At 43.0% G+C, this 17,494-nt stretch overlaps 1 protein-coding gene across 5 annotated transcripts; it reads right to left on the bottom strand.

The window, feature by feature from the left end:
• Positions 1-1,419: 1,419 nt before the first annotated feature.
• On the bottom strand, positions 1,420-13,449 carry sparc (secreted protein, acidic, cysteine-rich (osteonectin)). 5 transcript variants are annotated; one of them, XM_029513078.1, is made up of 10 exons: positions 13,356-13,449; positions 8,301-8,366; positions 7,841-7,894; positions 5,340-5,424; positions 4,065-4,186; positions 3,761-3,881; positions 2,685-2,818; positions 2,417-2,565; positions 2,149-2,297; positions 1,420-2,025 (listed from the first exon to the last, which is right to left on the bottom strand). In XM_029513078.1, the coding sequence occupies exons 2-10, from the start codon at positions 8,355-8,357 to the stop codon at positions 1,997-1,999; spliced, it is 900 nt and encodes a 299-aa protein (XP_029368938.1). In that variant the 5' UTR covers positions 8,358-8,366; positions 13,356-13,449; the 3' UTR covers positions 1,420-1,996. The 5 variants fall into 5 exon arrangements, with proteins under 5 accessions (XP_029368938.1, XP_029368937.1, XP_029368939.1 ...); XM_029513077.1 differs by having other exon boundaries at positions 5,340-5,427; positions 13,356-13,448; XM_029513079.1 differs by lacking the exon at positions 13,356-13,449 and having other exon boundaries at positions 5,340-5,427; positions 7,850-7,894.
• Between the last annotated feature and the right edge of the window lie 4,045 nt (positions 13,450-17,494).

Genomic DNA, 17,494 nt, shown 5'->3' with positions numbered 1-17,494 from the left:
AATATTCAATTTCATTAAATCACCTCAAATCATCAGATAGACTGCAACTGTGAGGCATTCAGGGCCTGTAAGAGGAGTGGAGGCTGGGAACCTTTTTCTCTCATTGCCTGATTTAATATTGGAAAATTTTCCAATTTAAGAAAGTATATTAATTTGTGAAACTTTCTGGTTTATTGTGGTGCTTCTTAGACGGAAATTAACGTCAGACCTACACCCTCCCATTCTTCACCTTCTTCTCTTCTTCTCTCAGCCACAGTGTCAGAGGGAGGAGGATGGAACCAGAGTTGGGAGCTCCCGGCTCAGAGGAAGGAGGGCTTTGTGAACGAGCCTGCAGCCTGGATGAGCCGGTGGGGATGGTAACAAGGTGCTCCGGTACTCCCGTCTCCCAGGGGACCATGAAGCAGCTGAGCTGACAGCCAAGTCTGATAAGCTCACACTATTCAGACATTGTGCAAATTACATTTTCAATTTCTAATAACTTTATATTTATATTTAAAGCATTTAAATTCTTCACTGTTTGACCATTAAGAATCTTTGTACCAATTGAATGTGGAGGATTTCCAGTTAGAAATCGACTTCAGGCCACAAAGGTCGTGGAATTCTGACTCAATCCCAAATCATCTGTTCACTATGTAATAACCCCCCAGTCCTACTTCGTTCATCCCTTTGTGTTTTTCAGTTTTAAAAAACTCTCCTCCTATTCAGATTCATCTGATTATGTCTGATCAGTTCAGACTGAATGTTTCCTTCTTCTCCAAAGAAAAGTTCCTCTCATGTATTTGTCTGATCAGGAGATCTGCTCAGTAATGATGAAACATCAGCTCCAAATATCTGACTGTCTTTATTCTGTCAACACAATAAACTCAGGACTGATCCAGAGACTCTGATTTGCTGTGACATCACCCACCGGAGCCAATGGGAGCGTCCGACAGAGAGACGTGACTGCAGACTTCTGACAAATAAGCACTTTGTTCTGCATTTGTTAGGATGGCTTGAGTTCCATTTTTCCTAAACGTGTTGAATTTCTGAGTTTGAGATTTTTTTTAAAGAGTTCTGCTCGTCAGATTTGGTTGAACCTCAAAGTTCTTGGAATAAATGAGAAAAAGACCAAACCTGAGGCGGAGGAAGAAAAAGCTGATCTTATTAAGTGAGGCCTGAGCAGAATTACTGCTGCACAAAGACCACATTCAGACTCACAGACGACGCAACAACTGAAATCTAACACTCAAATCTGCTCTGATCATCTCAGGACAAACCGCTCAGCAAACAAACGCAGATATGAACGCATGCAGGAGATTTCCACATCTTTTCATAGTTTTTTATTCATGGAAAGAGTTCGCTCGTGCTCTCAGTGTCAGTAGAAACATGTTCATCGTCAGAAAAACTCTCAGCCTGCGAGATTTTCCCCTCATTTCAACATCCAGACAAAATTATAATCCTCTTTATTGCTTGAAAATATCAGTACACACCTGTCCTGGTGCATGGAAAATAAAAACGGGTTAAAGCAGTAGTCAAAAGATCAAAACAAACAAAAAAAACAACACGACAAAAAGTAAAACTGAGCCCACCACCAAGAAGAGTGCAAAAACTAAACAGCTGTTTCGGAGAAAGCAAGCCGAGGGAGCATTTATTTAGAAAGTTTATTTTTGACTTTACAGTTTGTCTCCTCCAGATATTGATTTCAAATTGATCCAATCAAACCCTGAACAGATGGTAGCATCTATAGAATATTGTCAACAACATACATTTACATCAGAGGTCTTTAGTTTCCTTTACTGGGAGAACACCGTGTTAGTACAGACTGTGCACATCTCTCTTTTATAATCTTTTTTTTAGTGGTATAGGTAGAAAGGTCATTATTAAAAAACAAAACAAAACAAAAACAAATAAAAAAGAATTTGCAATTAGCACCGTTACTGTGATTTTTTTTTTAACTTAGCGATCAGCACCTCGTCCTGTTAGCAGTGACTCGGAGTTGTCATCATGCTGCTGAGTCTTAGATGATGAGGTCTTTGTCCACATCCTCTGCAAACACAAAGACACACAACATTCATTGTATTGTCATCATGTTATTTACAGCAGCACAATAATCAAAACAATGTGTAGCATCACTTCCTGCTTTGGTTTGGCGATGTCACTGATACTCACGCTCCTTGATGCCGAAGCAGGCGGCCCACTCTTCCAGGACGATGTATTTGTCATTGTCAGCGTCGCACTTCTCAAAGAAGCGGGTGGTGCAATGCTCCATGGGAATGAGGGGGGCGCGGAGAGGAGCCAACTCAGTGTGGGTCAGGTACCTGGTGGGACGCACAACACAGCACAATCACACACTGTCCAGCCCCCCTCACAGATCATCATCCATCATCTTCCTCTCCCGTTTCCTGTGAAGGAGTTTGGACTTTTTTTTCAGACCTACCCGTCGGCGGGATGCTGGTCGAGCTGTCCGAACTGCCAGTGGACGGGGAAGACGTACATGTTGTAGTTCTTCTCGAAGTCGTGAGCCAGCAGGTCCAGAGAGTGTTCGCCAGCCTGGAGCCTCTTCTCGTTCTCGTAGATCTTCTTCACCTGCAGATCGAACAGACCGTTTAAAGTCACCTTTAAGATTTGTGCCCAAGAATCAGCCTGAAGGAGCTTCTTCTTCTGCAGCTGTTCTTATTCTATGAAACGTCTCCTGAACGACTGACCCTGAGCTTCTGTTTCTCCGTCAGCAGGTTGTTGTCCTGGTCGCGCTCGTACAGAGTCACCAGGACGTTCTTCAGCCAGTCCCTCATACGCAGGGGGAACTCATTCAGCTCGTTGTCCAGACAGTCCTCGATGACTGGAGAGAGATCATCAGCAGAAGAGTTACCGTTTTATAAGGTTTGTGATTTCATCCCTGTTCTTTAAAGCACAAGGCTGAACTTCAGCACTGACTTCACTTTACAGTCTCAGAGACCAGGTCCAAAATTTAAAAGAGCTTTCCAGTCAGATCAATAACTAACATCACACACTCATCTGTGTGGTGTCCTCCCCTCAGATCACCTGGATCTCCACTTGAACCCTCAGATCCTGGACCACGTGCTCACATGACTCAGGCCTGTGTGATGTTGCCATGCTCAGTTAGAACAGAAGAAGAAATACAGCCTGCGTGTCTGGACCGATCCTCCTATCCATCAACTGAACTCAGACCAGCTCAGCTTATTGTCCAGCTAAGTCCCAGATCCGCCTGATCCCTCAGACAGAACGCAGATGAACCGAGGAGGAAGAAAAACACCACATTCCAGCTGAGATGATGGAATCAGTTCAGTGACTCATCTCCCTCATAGTTCAGATCTACAGCTGGAGGATCAGATCGACGGAAACAAACAGGAAGTTTTTACTGTCGTCTGATTTAATGTTGAGCTCAGACACAACTGATCCGAAAAGTGAACTCAGTGCTGGAGAGCATGCATTGTCTAAAAATAGGTCAGACTGCATTGAAGTCTGTATTTAAGGAAATGTCCCTCCTCCTCCCTTATATTGAAGTCTATGGGAAAATGTCCAACTGACAAATCACAAATTGGAGGCGTCAGAACAGCAGCTCACAAAATAAAGAAACTACATCATAATAGATCGTTAGAGACTTTGGAGCAGTTTTTCTTCATGAAAAATAATTTTTTTTGTGTGAGAGCCTCTGAGGCCAGCACTCCGCTGGAACTGGTGACAGTTTCAGTAAGTAATTCAGGACTCAAGACGACTCAGAGCCTCAGAGACAGACACACAGGAAAATGCGAGCGCTCACATTTGCAGGGTCCGATGTAGTCCAGGTGCAGCTTGTGGCCCTTCTTGGTTCCCTCCAGGGTGCACTTGGTGGCAAAGAAGTGGCAGGAGGTGTCGTAGGTCTTGTTGTCAGTGCCACAAACCTGAGAAGGAAGAAACAGACTGAGTATTAATGGTTAATATGAATGAGTGGATAACCTGCTGTGCTGATTAACAAACAAGGATGAATAAATACACACAGGAGGTTTAACTGAATGAGATATGTTTAAAGTTTAATGTTTAATGAGCTCATGTGTGAGGACAGCGCTGGTCTGACTTGGACTCACATGCTCGAACTCTCCCTCGGCGGCGGGGCAGGTGGAGGGGTCCTGGCAGACACACATGGGGGTGTTGCTCTCATCGACCTCACACACTTTGCCCTTCTTGCAGTGGTGGTTCAGGCAGGGATCTGAGAGGAAACAGAGTCAGTGAGGGAAGCAGTGACTCCAGCGGATCGGTCCAGACACAAACACCTTCCAGTCCTCTGCTGCACATTTAGACATGAAAGGTTTAACAGGGAAATGACGGCATGACTGGGTGAACAGGAAAACTGTCGTGTGAATTCAGCCTCTGTGAGCTGCACACACACTGAACACGAAACAGAAGGTCCAGAATTAATATTTATGAAAAAACATTTAAAAAACACAACCACATCAAACCTGCAGCTTCTTATATGGCAGCCAGAAAATATCTGTGTCTGATCATAGACATGAATGTGTTGTACTCATTAATGTTCCAGATTTATCCATTTGTTCACCTCAGGATAAAATTCTCTGATAAAATATTTCTTTATTTCTTTCCCTTTTTGGGATTCCTATTAGGGTTCATTCTCTCTGTATCTGTATACGCTTTATATAATTTGTTTGCAGTTATTATTTTTAACAGTCTGTACATTTTATCGTCTCCTGTTTTAGACCTTGACTTGAAGGAGAGCTTGTGTCTGTTGCACCATCAGCACATTGGACTGGAGCTAATGGGCAGAACTCAGGCAGAACAAAGTGTCTGCTCCAGTTCGTACAGTTTGTACAGTCTCTGCAGCAGTGTGTTTTCCTGTTGGCACTGAGCTGCCTCTTAAAGCCACAGAGAACCTGTAATTACAGCTGTCTGAGGATTGATGCAGCTCTGCACGAGACGCAGCTAATGCACGCCATCGCACACACAGTGGACACACTTCTCATGAGTTTCTAGGGTTTGATCAACTTTTAATTCCTTAAATATTGGAAATCAAAGTACAGTTCACAAGAACACAGTAACCACCTTTGCTAAGTTTTATCTTTTACTTTCATGTGCAGATGAAGCAAAAAAGCTTTCACATTGACTGGCAAACGTTTTAAATCTAATGGTCTGCTCCAAAATTAACGTTTTCACCACAGCATTAAAGCAGGATGTGAAACTAAAGGATTAAATATACCGGTGGCACAATGTGGTGACCATTAAATGCTGGGTGGAAGACTTTTAGCTGTAATCCAGGTTTGGCTCCGACTAGTTCTGGTTAAGTTTCCAGATTGATGTAAAAATCACCATAAACGAAAAGACCAAAACATTTGTGTTTGTGAACTCACTCTCAGCAACATCGTCGTCGATAACCTCGATGGCCTCATCAAACTCTCCGACCTCAACCTGCACTGGGTTTGCCCCAACCTCAGGCTCCTGGGGAACATCAGAGGTCAAAGGTCAGACTGTGAGCAGCTACAAGATACAAGGTAAGGAAACACACTGATTTCTATCTGATTAGATAAAGCTCTTCTGAATTTGTGTGAGTGGTGAATGATTTTCGTGCAACTTTGTCTACTTCTGCTCGAGGTCCACTGAGACCAAACCACTTAAATATCTCTGGTTTTCCTTGTTGAGACGTCACCACTAAAGATGGTTCCTCCCTGAGCAGCAAGACCATAATATCCAACAACAACAAGCTGGGTCCACATGCGGTGAGGCCACTAAAAACGTAATGGATTCCTGACGGGCTGGCGAGCTGAGTGAGTGGCTAAAATTAACAGCTGTGGGATCTCTGGTCCCGCTGGACCACTGGAGCAGGAAATGATTAAATGAAAAAAAAAAAAAAAAAAGACATTCACAGACTAATTCCACAGGCCCTGTACCAGGATATTTATGTAGCTTGGTGTTGTTTGTAGTTGGTTTATGGGGGATATTGTACTGTGTTAAAAATATTTGTAATTATTATTTTAGCTTTTCTCTGCAAGACAAAATCATTGAGAGAAATTGATTTAATGGGTGTTTTTTTGAGCGTGTTTGTTGGGAAGGTTTATTGGAAGGCTTCAGACATTTCTAATGGATTTCAGAGGAATCTAGGCAGATTTAATTCATTACTGGTCTAACCCAAATCTGGGATTTCCACCGCTGACAGATCTAACTGTGAGAGAACCTTTGAGGCAGCCACGAAAAGGAATACTGTAGATTTTATGCATCACATACACATTTAATGTTTTGTGCATAGTGGAAATCAAACAACTGAAATCTAAAGGGCTGACTTTGTCTAATGTATTCACATTGTCCTGCTAGTTTTACTAAAGTCAGATAAATGTAGTGGAGTAAAAAATTGGGGTGGGACTCTCTGGTTCCCTTGTGATTCAATTCAATTACGATTCAGGGCTCTGATTCCATGATGAAACAATTATGGACCCATCAAAGTTTTAAATGTATTTTAAATCCCCTTCACCAACCTGCCAAGGAACTACAAACTGAAACTAGCTTTGGTCTTAATCCATCATGTCCATCATACCAACATTCATTAAAGTGCTGTCCCTTCTTTCACACTGTGACTATTTGCTAAAATAATAAATAAAATAAAGAGTAAAAAAATCCTTTGGAATGGAAATATAAAGAATAAGTACCCAAAAACTGCATATAAATACAAAACTAACATGTTTAAATCAGCTAAAAGAAGTACTGATCCTTCAGTGTACTTTGAGTTTCACATTGTTCACTGGCCCAGCAGGTATTTAGAAGCTAATGTGAGAATAAACAAACAACCCAGACCCACAAAAGACTGTCAGTGATAAAGAAAAACTTCTTTCTGTCAACCTTTAGTCCCCCGCTGTTCTTTTAATTTGGTAATCAAACGGAAGTGAAAGGCCGCCATTAGCTAGCCAGCGGTTAGCCGCGCTGTAGGCTAATCTTAGGAGCTGGCAAGCGTCCAGCCGTTGCTACTTGATACGGCTAAATGCAGAAACTCGGACGGTGAAAGTTGTAATTGCCGGGCCATACAGCTGAATTCAGTCACAGTTAATTCGTGACACACCTGAGCAGAAATGCCGGGCAGGTGCCGGATGAAAGCAGCTAGCAGAGACGTTGGGCTAGCGTTAAAGCTAACAGATGGTACTGTCCACGGCGGGGGTGTCTGAATGTGTACACAAGACTTTACTTCTTCTACCCGGCACCAACACACGAAACATCAAGTGATATTTATTATCTGTGTTAAAAAGGTATATAAACAACCGGACCCCCCTCAAACCGATAATTTCCCCTCCTATGGGCGGTGGCTCCTTTCCCATTACCCCCCGTGTCGTTACTGGAGCGGTCCCGTCCTCACTGTGGAGGCTGAAACAGGAAGCGTCTGTTCGCAGAATGAGAAACACTGAAGCGGTCTGAGCTGTTCAGCTGTGGACGTTCACACACAAATCACTAGAACAAATCCAGCTGAACTTCCTTGGCTGCAGAGTCCAAAACCCACAAAAAGCCCCATCACGGATCAGATCAGGTCTCTGAGCAGCTGCAGCCAAGACCAGAGCACAAGGATTTATTTGGCTCCGGGTTCCCACAGAGACCGCTGGAGCCCCGATGAAAACTGTGCAGAATTTAAGGGATATTGCCATTTCAGTACAACTTGAGTCTTGGGCATGCATTACAATTTGATTGCACAAAAAGCTGTACACCGACAGCTGGGGAGAAGCAAAAAACAAAAATATTCTAGAGAGAGCTCAGAAAAACGGACGCAACCTCTTGAATAAGGTCAGAGGGTAAACTCAGTCTGCAGACAAAGCTCTCTGAAGGGAATCAGTTTTTTGGTGTATTTCACTTAAACAGGGTGAACATCTGGACTGACCTCAACAACTGGCTCCTCAGTCACTGGCTCTTCCACGATGAGCTCGTCCTCAGTCTGGACACACACACACGTTAAACCATTATCACTCTTGCATGTGAACACTTGACTAAAGGAATTCAGAAGCAGATGATCTCACACATATGTGCATCCACCCAATCGCACACTGAAAAAACACGCACAGCTGTCAAACACTCACACACTGCTATGGTGTATTCTCACAGGGGCTTTAGGAACACAAACATTTGGTCCACATAAATTGCCTTGTGAACACACAATTATCATGCACAGACAGACAGACAGACACACACACACACACACACACACACACACACACACACAAAAAGGTGCACATGGTAACACACACAGGAAAGGAAAACATAAAAAAAAAAAAAAGGGAACATGCTCATAATGACAAAAGTGGACCACACAGACAGACAAACAGACACACAGTATAACTTACAGGAGCAGCCATGGCGTGGCCAGCCAGACACAGGAGGAAAACGATCCACACCCTCATCTTCAAAGTCTGTGGAAACAAACAGGTGACCAGGTGAGCGAACCACGGGACGTTGGAAGAACTTCCAGTCAGGATTATCTCGAGTCAGACTCATCATTCAATATCATTACAACACTTGTTTGAAGTCACACAGTCCTGTGAAATAAAGAAAAATGAATAAAAACAGCAACAGAGTGAGACATTGTTCTTTGTCACGAGGAATCAACTTCCTGTATTTTTTTTTACTCAGGCTCTTTTTGTCATTAAAGTTTTTTTATTTATTCATACACACATAAACACACAAACAACAAACACTGATAAAGTCAACAGACAGTATATCCAGCATACAACCATATATACAAAGGCCTCCTGCAAATCAACATTTCCTTTTTTGATACATCCACAATATACATTCAGCACCATGTCTTCAAAATTTTCCTGATGTCCTATCTCCAAAAAAAAAAAAAAAAAAAACACTTTCCAAGGCCCTCCTAAAATGTTTCTCTTTGTTGTTAATTCTAGCCAACATGTAATCAGGCTGTTTTTAATAAAAATGATTAAAGTCCACTATTGAGGTTCACACCTTGGTCTTTGAATGCCAGTCACGATTATCTCTGTGATGGAAATTCACAACAATCAGGATTTTGCAGGATTTGTCGATGAGGTCTAAACAACAGCTGCTCTGGTCTCCATCATGAAGACAACAGGAGCATCTGGGCACAACACGTCCTGCTGCTCCGTCTGCACACAGAAGGACGACCTCCAGCTTCTCAAATAAAACCTCCTGTTATGCTCAGTTTGCTGCATCAAACTGTCTGTGGCTGTTTGTGGTGTCACTGAATAAACTCTCCCAGAAGAACATCTCAGCAGCTTGGAGGGATTTTCTCCCACAGAAAACAGAAGCTGATTGGACACAGAACTGTGACTGACCATTACTTCAGTTTCTAATATGGAAATTTCAGCTTTTATTAGTAAAGGCATTCAACAACTTCCCATTTTACGAAGCCCCCTATCTGTCTGCCTCTGTATTCTAAGTGTCTGAGCTTCCAATGTTGTAGCCTTGATATAAAACTGCATCTCTTCCTTCATCATGTCTCATCTAAAGGGCTAAATAAGGGCTCCTTTGTCTGGTAATGGAGCGTGACACTGCTTGGTCTTCGTCCCTCGCTTTCAATTAGTTATCTCCCCCTTCCACTTCCATGATGTCAGCTGTTTCACCCAAACATCCAGAAAACAGCCGCTATCCCTGTCGACATCAGCAGACACATGGTGCATCAGGGTGCTGTAGGTTCAAGTGTCTGTAAACATCAAAGTTCTGCCGCTTTATGTCATTCTTAGAATTTTTTTATTTTTTTGAGGGGGGGGGGGGGCTGGAAATGCTTCATGCAAGAATGTGGATACAGTATGAGTGCAGCGCTGCAGCAGATCAGCGACGAATAGTGAGATTTACAAAGCAGAGCTGCGCATAGTTTGAATTCCTGCACTTCGGATTAGAGGGCAGCAGGTTCAAACCAACTAAAGGTTGAGAGGGATGTTAAACTTGATCAGCTGACATTTCAGGGCAGCAGAGCTTCACAACAATGAATAAGGTGACGTGTTTAAACACATGCAGAAAAAAGGGCGAAGTTAGCATCCATCCACAGAGAAGTGAAGGGTGTTAACACGCTGTTTGACAAACAGCGTTCTGTCATTGGACGACAATAAAAAAATTTGTTTAGTGTTTAACTTTACGCAGATTGCTGCTTCTTCTTCTTGTCACGCTCAGATGGTTTGACATTTACTTTTCTTGTATGAGATGTAGCGTTCTTTCCCTCCTCAGAACAGGTCGCTGCATGTTTCACCATCAGATAAAAATGCCTCCATTCCCTGCAGCCATGTTTGCTCAAATAGTGATGTTTATTTGTATGAAGAATTTACTGAATCCGTCACACGAGCATCCAACATTTAACATCTCGTGCCTGACACAGAATTTCTTATATCTGTTTTTTTTAAATAATAATCCAGTATTCATTATTTGGTTGTACTGTATTTAAGTGTAAGTCTATGGTGTTTGAGGAGAGACAAACCTTGGGCCTCTGTACATTCGACAGAAGGTGGCAGATTTTATAGGAAGTGAATTATCTGTAAACTGGTGTGAGAATAAACACTCTTGAGGCTCTTGAATAAATCTGGAGAATAAAACTAAACCTCAGCATGAACCTTTGTCATCTTCCAGTTTCCTGCAGACTGAAGCAGGACTTTTACAATGGAGGTCAGTGTTTGTGAAGGTCTGAGGAGTCCTTGGGCTCGGATGTGGAAAAATACAGCGAGTCTGGCAAAGGTGACGCCTCCAAACAACCTGTACACAAGGAAACTTCTCTGTAGCTTTAAAAAAGTTGAGCTAAAAAAAAAAGCAGGGGTGTGGAGGGGGTGGTTTTATACTGACGGGAAATTTAGTGAAAAGAAGCCCTGACACGTGTTTAAGTGGCGCTAGACGTGATCGCAAATGAGAGAAAATAAAAGCCAGGCCTCGTCTCCAGAAAAGGTCGATGTTTGGTTTGGAGGGACACGGCGTCCTCGTTCGAAAAGTTCACTTCACCGTGTTCCTGTTTGGTCAGAGAGAGAGAGATCCGGCGGGAAGGACAAGGCCGGACGGGTGAACTGACGCAACAGCTACACAAATTATTTTATTTGGAAAGCTGCTCTCATAATCAAACAGGGTGGAGGCTAAAAGGGAAAGTTGGGGCTCATGAAGGCGGCCTTTCTCCCTCAGAGATTTAATTTGGGAGGTTAGTTAGGTCAGTGAAGGTAAACTCACTACGGCGGAAAACAACCTGGACTGAGACGTCTGCTCACGTCTTTCTCTGACTGTTTGATTTTTTAGAGAAATTCTCTCTTCTTCTCCTCTGTGACATAACAGACTGGAATAACAACCTGCAGCAAACAGGAAGGACGGACAAACAGCAGAGACATGCAAAGCAAAGAAACAAATATTGAGACACAGCTGCTGAATGAACAGTGATTTCCTGTCTGGACCGAGAATCACCTCATCTGATCCAAAAGTCAATTTTTATGAAAGAATCTAAATGTGTCCAACTAAAACCTTGTTCACCATTTCAAGAACCATGAAAAGACTGAATTCTTCTCTGGGAACTACCAACCAGTTAACCACATCAGTCCATAAGCAAGACCAGGACCAGAATCAGAAACCTGAATTTCCTCTCTCTCATTGTCTGGCTCACCATCCGCCTCTCTTTCCTGATTGATGAGGCATCTTAATAATTGCTGAATAATTTTGTCTTGTTAGTTTGTTGGTTAAATGGACTGATGGGCATTGTCCTGTTGATTTACAGGAAGTTTCAAAATAAAAGCAGGTACCAGGTTTAATCTCTGGCCTAATTCAGACTATTGGTCAAAGTTTGAGTTAGGACTGAACTGTTTGTCTTTTTATATTTCATATGCCCTAATTTCTCCTTTTCTTTGTATTGCTTCTCATCCCATTTCTCTTTGTTTTTAATCCTTAATTGTTTTATCTTGTTTCTTTATTGGTTTCCTCTCACTCTTCGCTGGCATTAAACTCCAGGTTTTTCTTCATGAAAAACCCCAAACAGCAGCACAAACCTTCCTTCCTGTGGGAGATTAAGGCTTTTCTCATAGTTGCCAAGTTGGCCTGATATTTCCCAGAATCCTCAGCTCCTCCTCCTCCTCCTCCTCCTCCCCCCTTGTGGCTCAGACCTGCCACCTCAACAATCAGACTGAGACTCTGAGTCTCCACCTTAGTCTCATGTTGTCTGCAGAGAAACACCTGGACTCAGTTAGACAGGTGAGACCGACAACAAGCACCTGATGGTGTCTGCCTTTTTTACTATGATGAAAATCTTTTAAAGTAAGGGTTATAAAGTTAAAGGTCTCCTCTGTTCTAAATAAACTAATAATGAAACCGCCACTCCACTGCAGATTTAAAGTCAGAGACATCAGAGACTTGAACTTTTTAATGGTTTGGAAAAAAAAGACCAAACTAGGTTTATTTGGGGCATTAAGTTCTCTGTTCTCCTGTTTATTTCACATTAAACCTGCTGCAGGTCCAGCCCAGGTGATGAGGTCTGGATCATCCCAGTTCAGCCCAGAGGGCTGCAGACCTGGATTCATGGAGGAGGAAGGCGTCTCCTCCAGCTCTTTTTTCTTTTTCTCTTTTTCTCTCTCTCTCTCTCTCAGAGTGACGACCTCGACACTTGAAGGCGTCCGATTTAACCCGCTGAGCGTTTTTAAACAGCTGGCCACCAGTCACCATGACAATCCACATTCTTGTACAGGGGAGTAATTGGAGAGGCAGGGGGTCACAAAGGGGATGGAGACGGACAAACATTCCCAGTCCTCTGTCTGTCCCACCCTCCATTACTCTTCCTCTCCTTTCTTTTTCTTTCTCTCCAGAACTCAGAACTTTTACAAAAGTGGAATTATCCAAAAACACAAAGCTGTACTTTCAACCGATTAACCATAACAATAAGTCAAACAGAATCACTTCATTAAATCTATAATGAATCCCCCCTACCCAATAAGAAGCCCAAACCCACAGTGCACCTCCTCCACCATCCTCCCCCCTCCTCCCTCTGTTGCCGATGTGGCACACAATACCTCCACAGAGAATGAGAACTCATAATCAGCCTGTTTACCTGCAGGCAGTGATTTTCCTGGCAGCTGTTTGCAGTAATGACAAAGCATCTTTCAAGCCCTACTCACTGCCTTTAAACCTTTTAGACTGGAGTTTCAGACACATTCATGAGAAAGTTTACGTTGTAAAGCAGTAGGTAATTCACAATAATAGGACTCTTTGATAAGTTTTCCTAAACCTGTAGATTTAGTTTGATTTATTGCAACAAATTGAATAAGTTTTCAGTATTTAAAAAATTTCGTTTCTGCAAAAGTTTGGCTCCATTTTTTTGTGTGTGTAGCTATGTCCTCTTCATAATGAAGTCCAACATCTTCTGTGTTTAAGGTCACATGATAACAGACAAAAAAGCATCAGGAGACTTTTCTTACCGTCAGCTTTGCAGAGCAGGAACACCAGGAGAGAAGTCAGCTGTGTGCAGGCCCGGGACGATCTAACTGCCTCACCACTTCACACAGAAGACATTTCCAGGGGGACGTCCCAGTTAGGACGCACACACCCCCCCCTCTGTCTCCCCCCTTCCAATCTTCCCATTACACCGTGTTCCTGCCCAGGCAGGCGGAGCTTAACGCTAAGTCCCTGCTCCCACAGACCCGGTCTGAACTGGAAGAGACAGCTTGTTTGTTGATGAAGGGCTGAAGAGTCACCACGTGTCCAGAGCTGGACCAACTGCTGATGTTAAACCTAAATGAATCCAAAACCAGTCAATTATAAACACAACAGGATATTAATACCAACTAAAGGAAATATGAAAATATAGTTAATTTATTCCCATTGCACAGAAACAGGAAAGCTGCATTATTATGTTTGATCAAATCAGATGGTGAGGAAGTTGAAGAATCAGAAACATAGATCTTTTATAAACCTTTACGAGCCGCATTGAAGTCTTTTGTGTTTTCTTTGTTCTTCTTTAAAAATGCCCGATATTTTAGAGTCAGCTCAACTTCAGCTGATAAGAAGAACAAACTAAAAACACACACAGAATGTTTCATGGAAACAATACAAAAATGTTAAAGAATTTATTTACCTCATTAAGCCCCAAGTTTAAGATGACGTCACCTCACCTGAACAAGTAAAAGCAACATGATGCTATTAAAGAAGAGGCTGCTCTTCATTTGGCTTCACGAGGGTTTTAGTTGTGTCTATCTTCAGGGTCTTTGATGTTTGCCTCGGAGAGGTCAGAGGTCAAGCTCAGACAGACACAGCAGCAGTCAACCATGGTGTTCCTGCAGTAAAGAGAACACGTCAAATGACAGATCAGCTGAATCTGGTACCTGGGTCGGACACAAACGTGATCTGGACTGTGTCCGTGTGGAGTTTTTATATGTTTGTGCTCTTTATCCAACGTTCAGTCACCTGTCATGTCAGACCACATGATGGAGGATCACAGCACTGAATGACTGATGTCAGGTCAACTCTCTGAGGACTTGGCCTTGATTCAGGAACCAGGACAGTCCTGCTAGACTCTGGACCATGAGCCAGGACTTCACTGAGCTGAAGGAAAGAGATAACAGGGTTGTATAGCTGGATCCATCCTTCTCCTTATAAGAACTAGAAGTCAGCTGACGTACAGCTGAATGTTCAGCGACCAGCAGCTTCACAGGTCCAGACACACCTGAGGCCTCATCACGGAAGTTACCTGGCTATGCTAACGCTAGCCATCAGCTGCCCTCACGACCTGGCTGTGAGTATTCAACGTTTCTCCTGAAATTCTAACAAAAAACACCTCCAGGCCAAAACCTGGCATCTTTCAGATAGCTAACGTTTTTAGCTTAAGCCAATGGAGTTCAACATGGCGATAATTAGCATCGCGGCTACGGGACATCTGACGCAGTTATACAGTTAGCCAATCGGCTAATATTCATTGTTAGCGTAAGATTAGCGATATCGTCCCATTAACATCACATCTAAGAACAGATGGGTCCAAATAAACAGCCAAATTTATCTTCTTTAAATTGAATAAGCTATACAGTCCAGGCACAACTTGACTGCTAACGCTAGCTAACACAGTTCCCCTGCTAGCGTCGTCAGCTAGCCTCAGTAACTCGACAGGCCTTTATCGGTAGTTTCCTCCTGATTCCTGCAGAAGAAGCTCCTGTTGGACTTCAGGTGGACATTTCAAGGAGAACTCAGCTCCTGCTGATCAGACTGATTTAATGTTGGTCCTCCCAAAAACATGGTTGGGCATCCTCACCATCCATATGCAGACCTAAACCGAGACCTGGACCAGGATCTGGGTGGAGGACTGATCAACGAAGACTCCAACTGGTGGGTCCTGGTGGTCCAACAGATCCATCATACACGGGTCTGAGGTTTTCACTTTTAACCTTCAAACCTTCAGCCCTCGAGCTATCACGTGAGGCATCCTTGGCCCACGGTGAAGGTCCAGGCCTGGACCTCATGTGGGCCTGTGGATCCATGATGGAGTGTGTGAGCTGTTGTATTGTCTCAATGTTACTCACAACCATCTGACTTCCTGTCAGTGATTCAGGTCCGCAGGGGAAACTCGGCGCCATCCCACCTGCTGATGGCACACAGACAGAAGCAGCAGAGCTCAGTGTCAGTTCCCACTGAGCTGATGTGAAAAACAGCTGGATGGGAGGGAAAAACGCTGCTATGCAACGTGGCGTTTTCCATTCTGCCTGGAAGCCACAGTCCAGCTGAAGACGAGGAGAAAGGGAGGAAGGCGGTGAGGTCATACCTCATTTATTCTCTCCTTCACCCGCCTGCTTCTCTCCTCAGCTCAGCTCTTTGACCCCGCCCCCTCCTGTAAACGTGGCAGTGTTCTCTGTTTGACTCAACATGTTTTATAGACGATGAAAATCTACAGCTGCAATTATACTGAATTTTTTTTTCAGTTGCTGCTAAATTATCCTTCTGCAGGTTCAACCACGTCCAGATACGACAGTCACACAATCACTGCACTGATCACACACACGTCTCAGCGCCACGTCACATACTCAACCTGAAAAAGCATTTGACTTGAAAAGGGAAAAACCCTCAGCTCATTTCTGAAGCTCTAAATGCTTCCTACACATTTCTCATCTGAAAATGGGTCATTTGTTGAGACAACCACTTTGAAAACTTCACTGATTGCCTAATTGATTTGAGCTGGATGCACAAAACAATTGATTTCTTGGCCAAATGAACGATAATTGTAAATTATGGGATGTTGTTACACTGAGATTCTCTGGCATTACATAATTTAGGATTTATGCAAACCAAATGGACAACTGCTGTGCACCTTAAACCTTCAGTCTGTTTACTGACCTTCTGGGGACGACTCACTGACCGTAAAAGAAGTCAGACTGTATTGAAGTCTATAGGAAAATGTCCTTCCTCCTTCAGCTTGTGGGGAGCTGATGTTCGCCAGCATGTCAATCACACACCTCATGCCTCACCCACCTGTCAGTCAAAGAGGCTACACCCCCAACTTGCCATCACTTTAACCTTAACAGGAAACAGTCGTGTTCTCCAAATTCTCTCAGTTGTCATGAAGGAGGAACTGATCTCCAGAGACCAGAGTAGTCCTAGACTGGAAACATGTGGACATTTAACATTGGAGTCTATGGGAGTGACTCACTGCTGGATCCAGACTCTAGTGGTCTCTAGAGGATTTGCAGATCCTGTAACAGAGAACAAGAGAAGAGAAATTTATGGACTTTAAATTTAAAGTCAGTAATAACTTTTATGATGTTTTTCTTTCAGTTTCAGTTAAAGCTGCTGTGAAGTCTTTTTTTTGGGTTTAATTGTTTCACTGCTCGACAGATCAGAGAAATCAACACTTACACCTTGAATTATTTTCATACGGGCAAAAAAAGGAAAATCCCCTTATACAGACCCATAATTAGTGTCTGTGAGTTTATACTTCAGTATGTGTTGCTGTTATGTGACGAGGAGGAGTGAAGGCAAAACATCCATCAAAGTGAAAAGGCTCCCTGTCCCTCGGTGTACAGTAGCAATCATTTGAAGAGCTGCTGTGACTTTATGGAGGAAATAGTGGTTAAAAAAAGAGCTTTGATGTTTGTTACTGGGTTTAAATACTCAGCCCAAACCTCTGCTGCCTTCATCCTTCATCCTCCTCCTCCTACTCTCTTATTTATGTTCAGCTGAGTCTGAGAAGTGAACTGATACTGACCACATTCACAGAAAAGGGATTCATATTTAGATTAAACAATCTTTAGATGACTCACTTATTCCCAACATACTACAATGTCTAAGTATAAATCCTTTTCATATGTTGGTGGTTTTAATGAATGCTGCTGAAGATATTTTTAATATCTGTTCAGATTTTACTGTGAATATTTCATAGAGGATGTTTACATGATGACAACTTCACCCCCTGTAAACCTCCAAAGGAAGCTGAAGGGACTCATTTGAACAAACAGAATGGAAATAAAAGCGTTTGACACTTTGGGCTGAATGACTGAGACGTGACTGAGTGAGCTGTTTGTGTGGTCCAGGGAAGTCTGCGATTCAGTCAAACCCTGATGGAGGGTTACAAGCTGTA

Source organism: Echeneis naucrates, chromosome 10, assembly GCF_900963305.1.
Source record: "Echeneis naucrates chromosome 10, fEcheNa1.1, whole genome shotgun sequence".
In the NCBI taxonomy this organism is placed as follows: Eukaryota; Metazoa; Chordata; class Actinopteri; order Carangiformes; family Echeneidae; genus Echeneis; species Echeneis naucrates.
Note: the sequence above shows the minus strand (reverse complement) of the source record. Positions and strands in the feature narration are given on the sequence as shown.

What these genes read in the sequence shown, in the direction of transcription:
- sparc (XM_029513077.1), bottom strand. Translation starts at nt 8,357, where the DNA reads ATGAGGGTGTGGATCGTTTTCCTCCTGTGTCTGGCTGGCCACGCCATG. An exon ending in GACCAGCATCCCGCCGACGG is followed by an intron (nt 2,298 to 2,416) that starts GTAGGTCTGAAA and finishes GCGTCCCACCAG; the next exon opens with GTACCTGACCCACACTGAGT. An exon ending in CTGCTTCGGCATCAAGGAGC is followed by an intron (nt 2,026 to 2,148) that starts GTGAGTATCAGT and finishes TTGTGTTTGCAG; the next exon opens with AGGATGTGGACAAAGACCTC.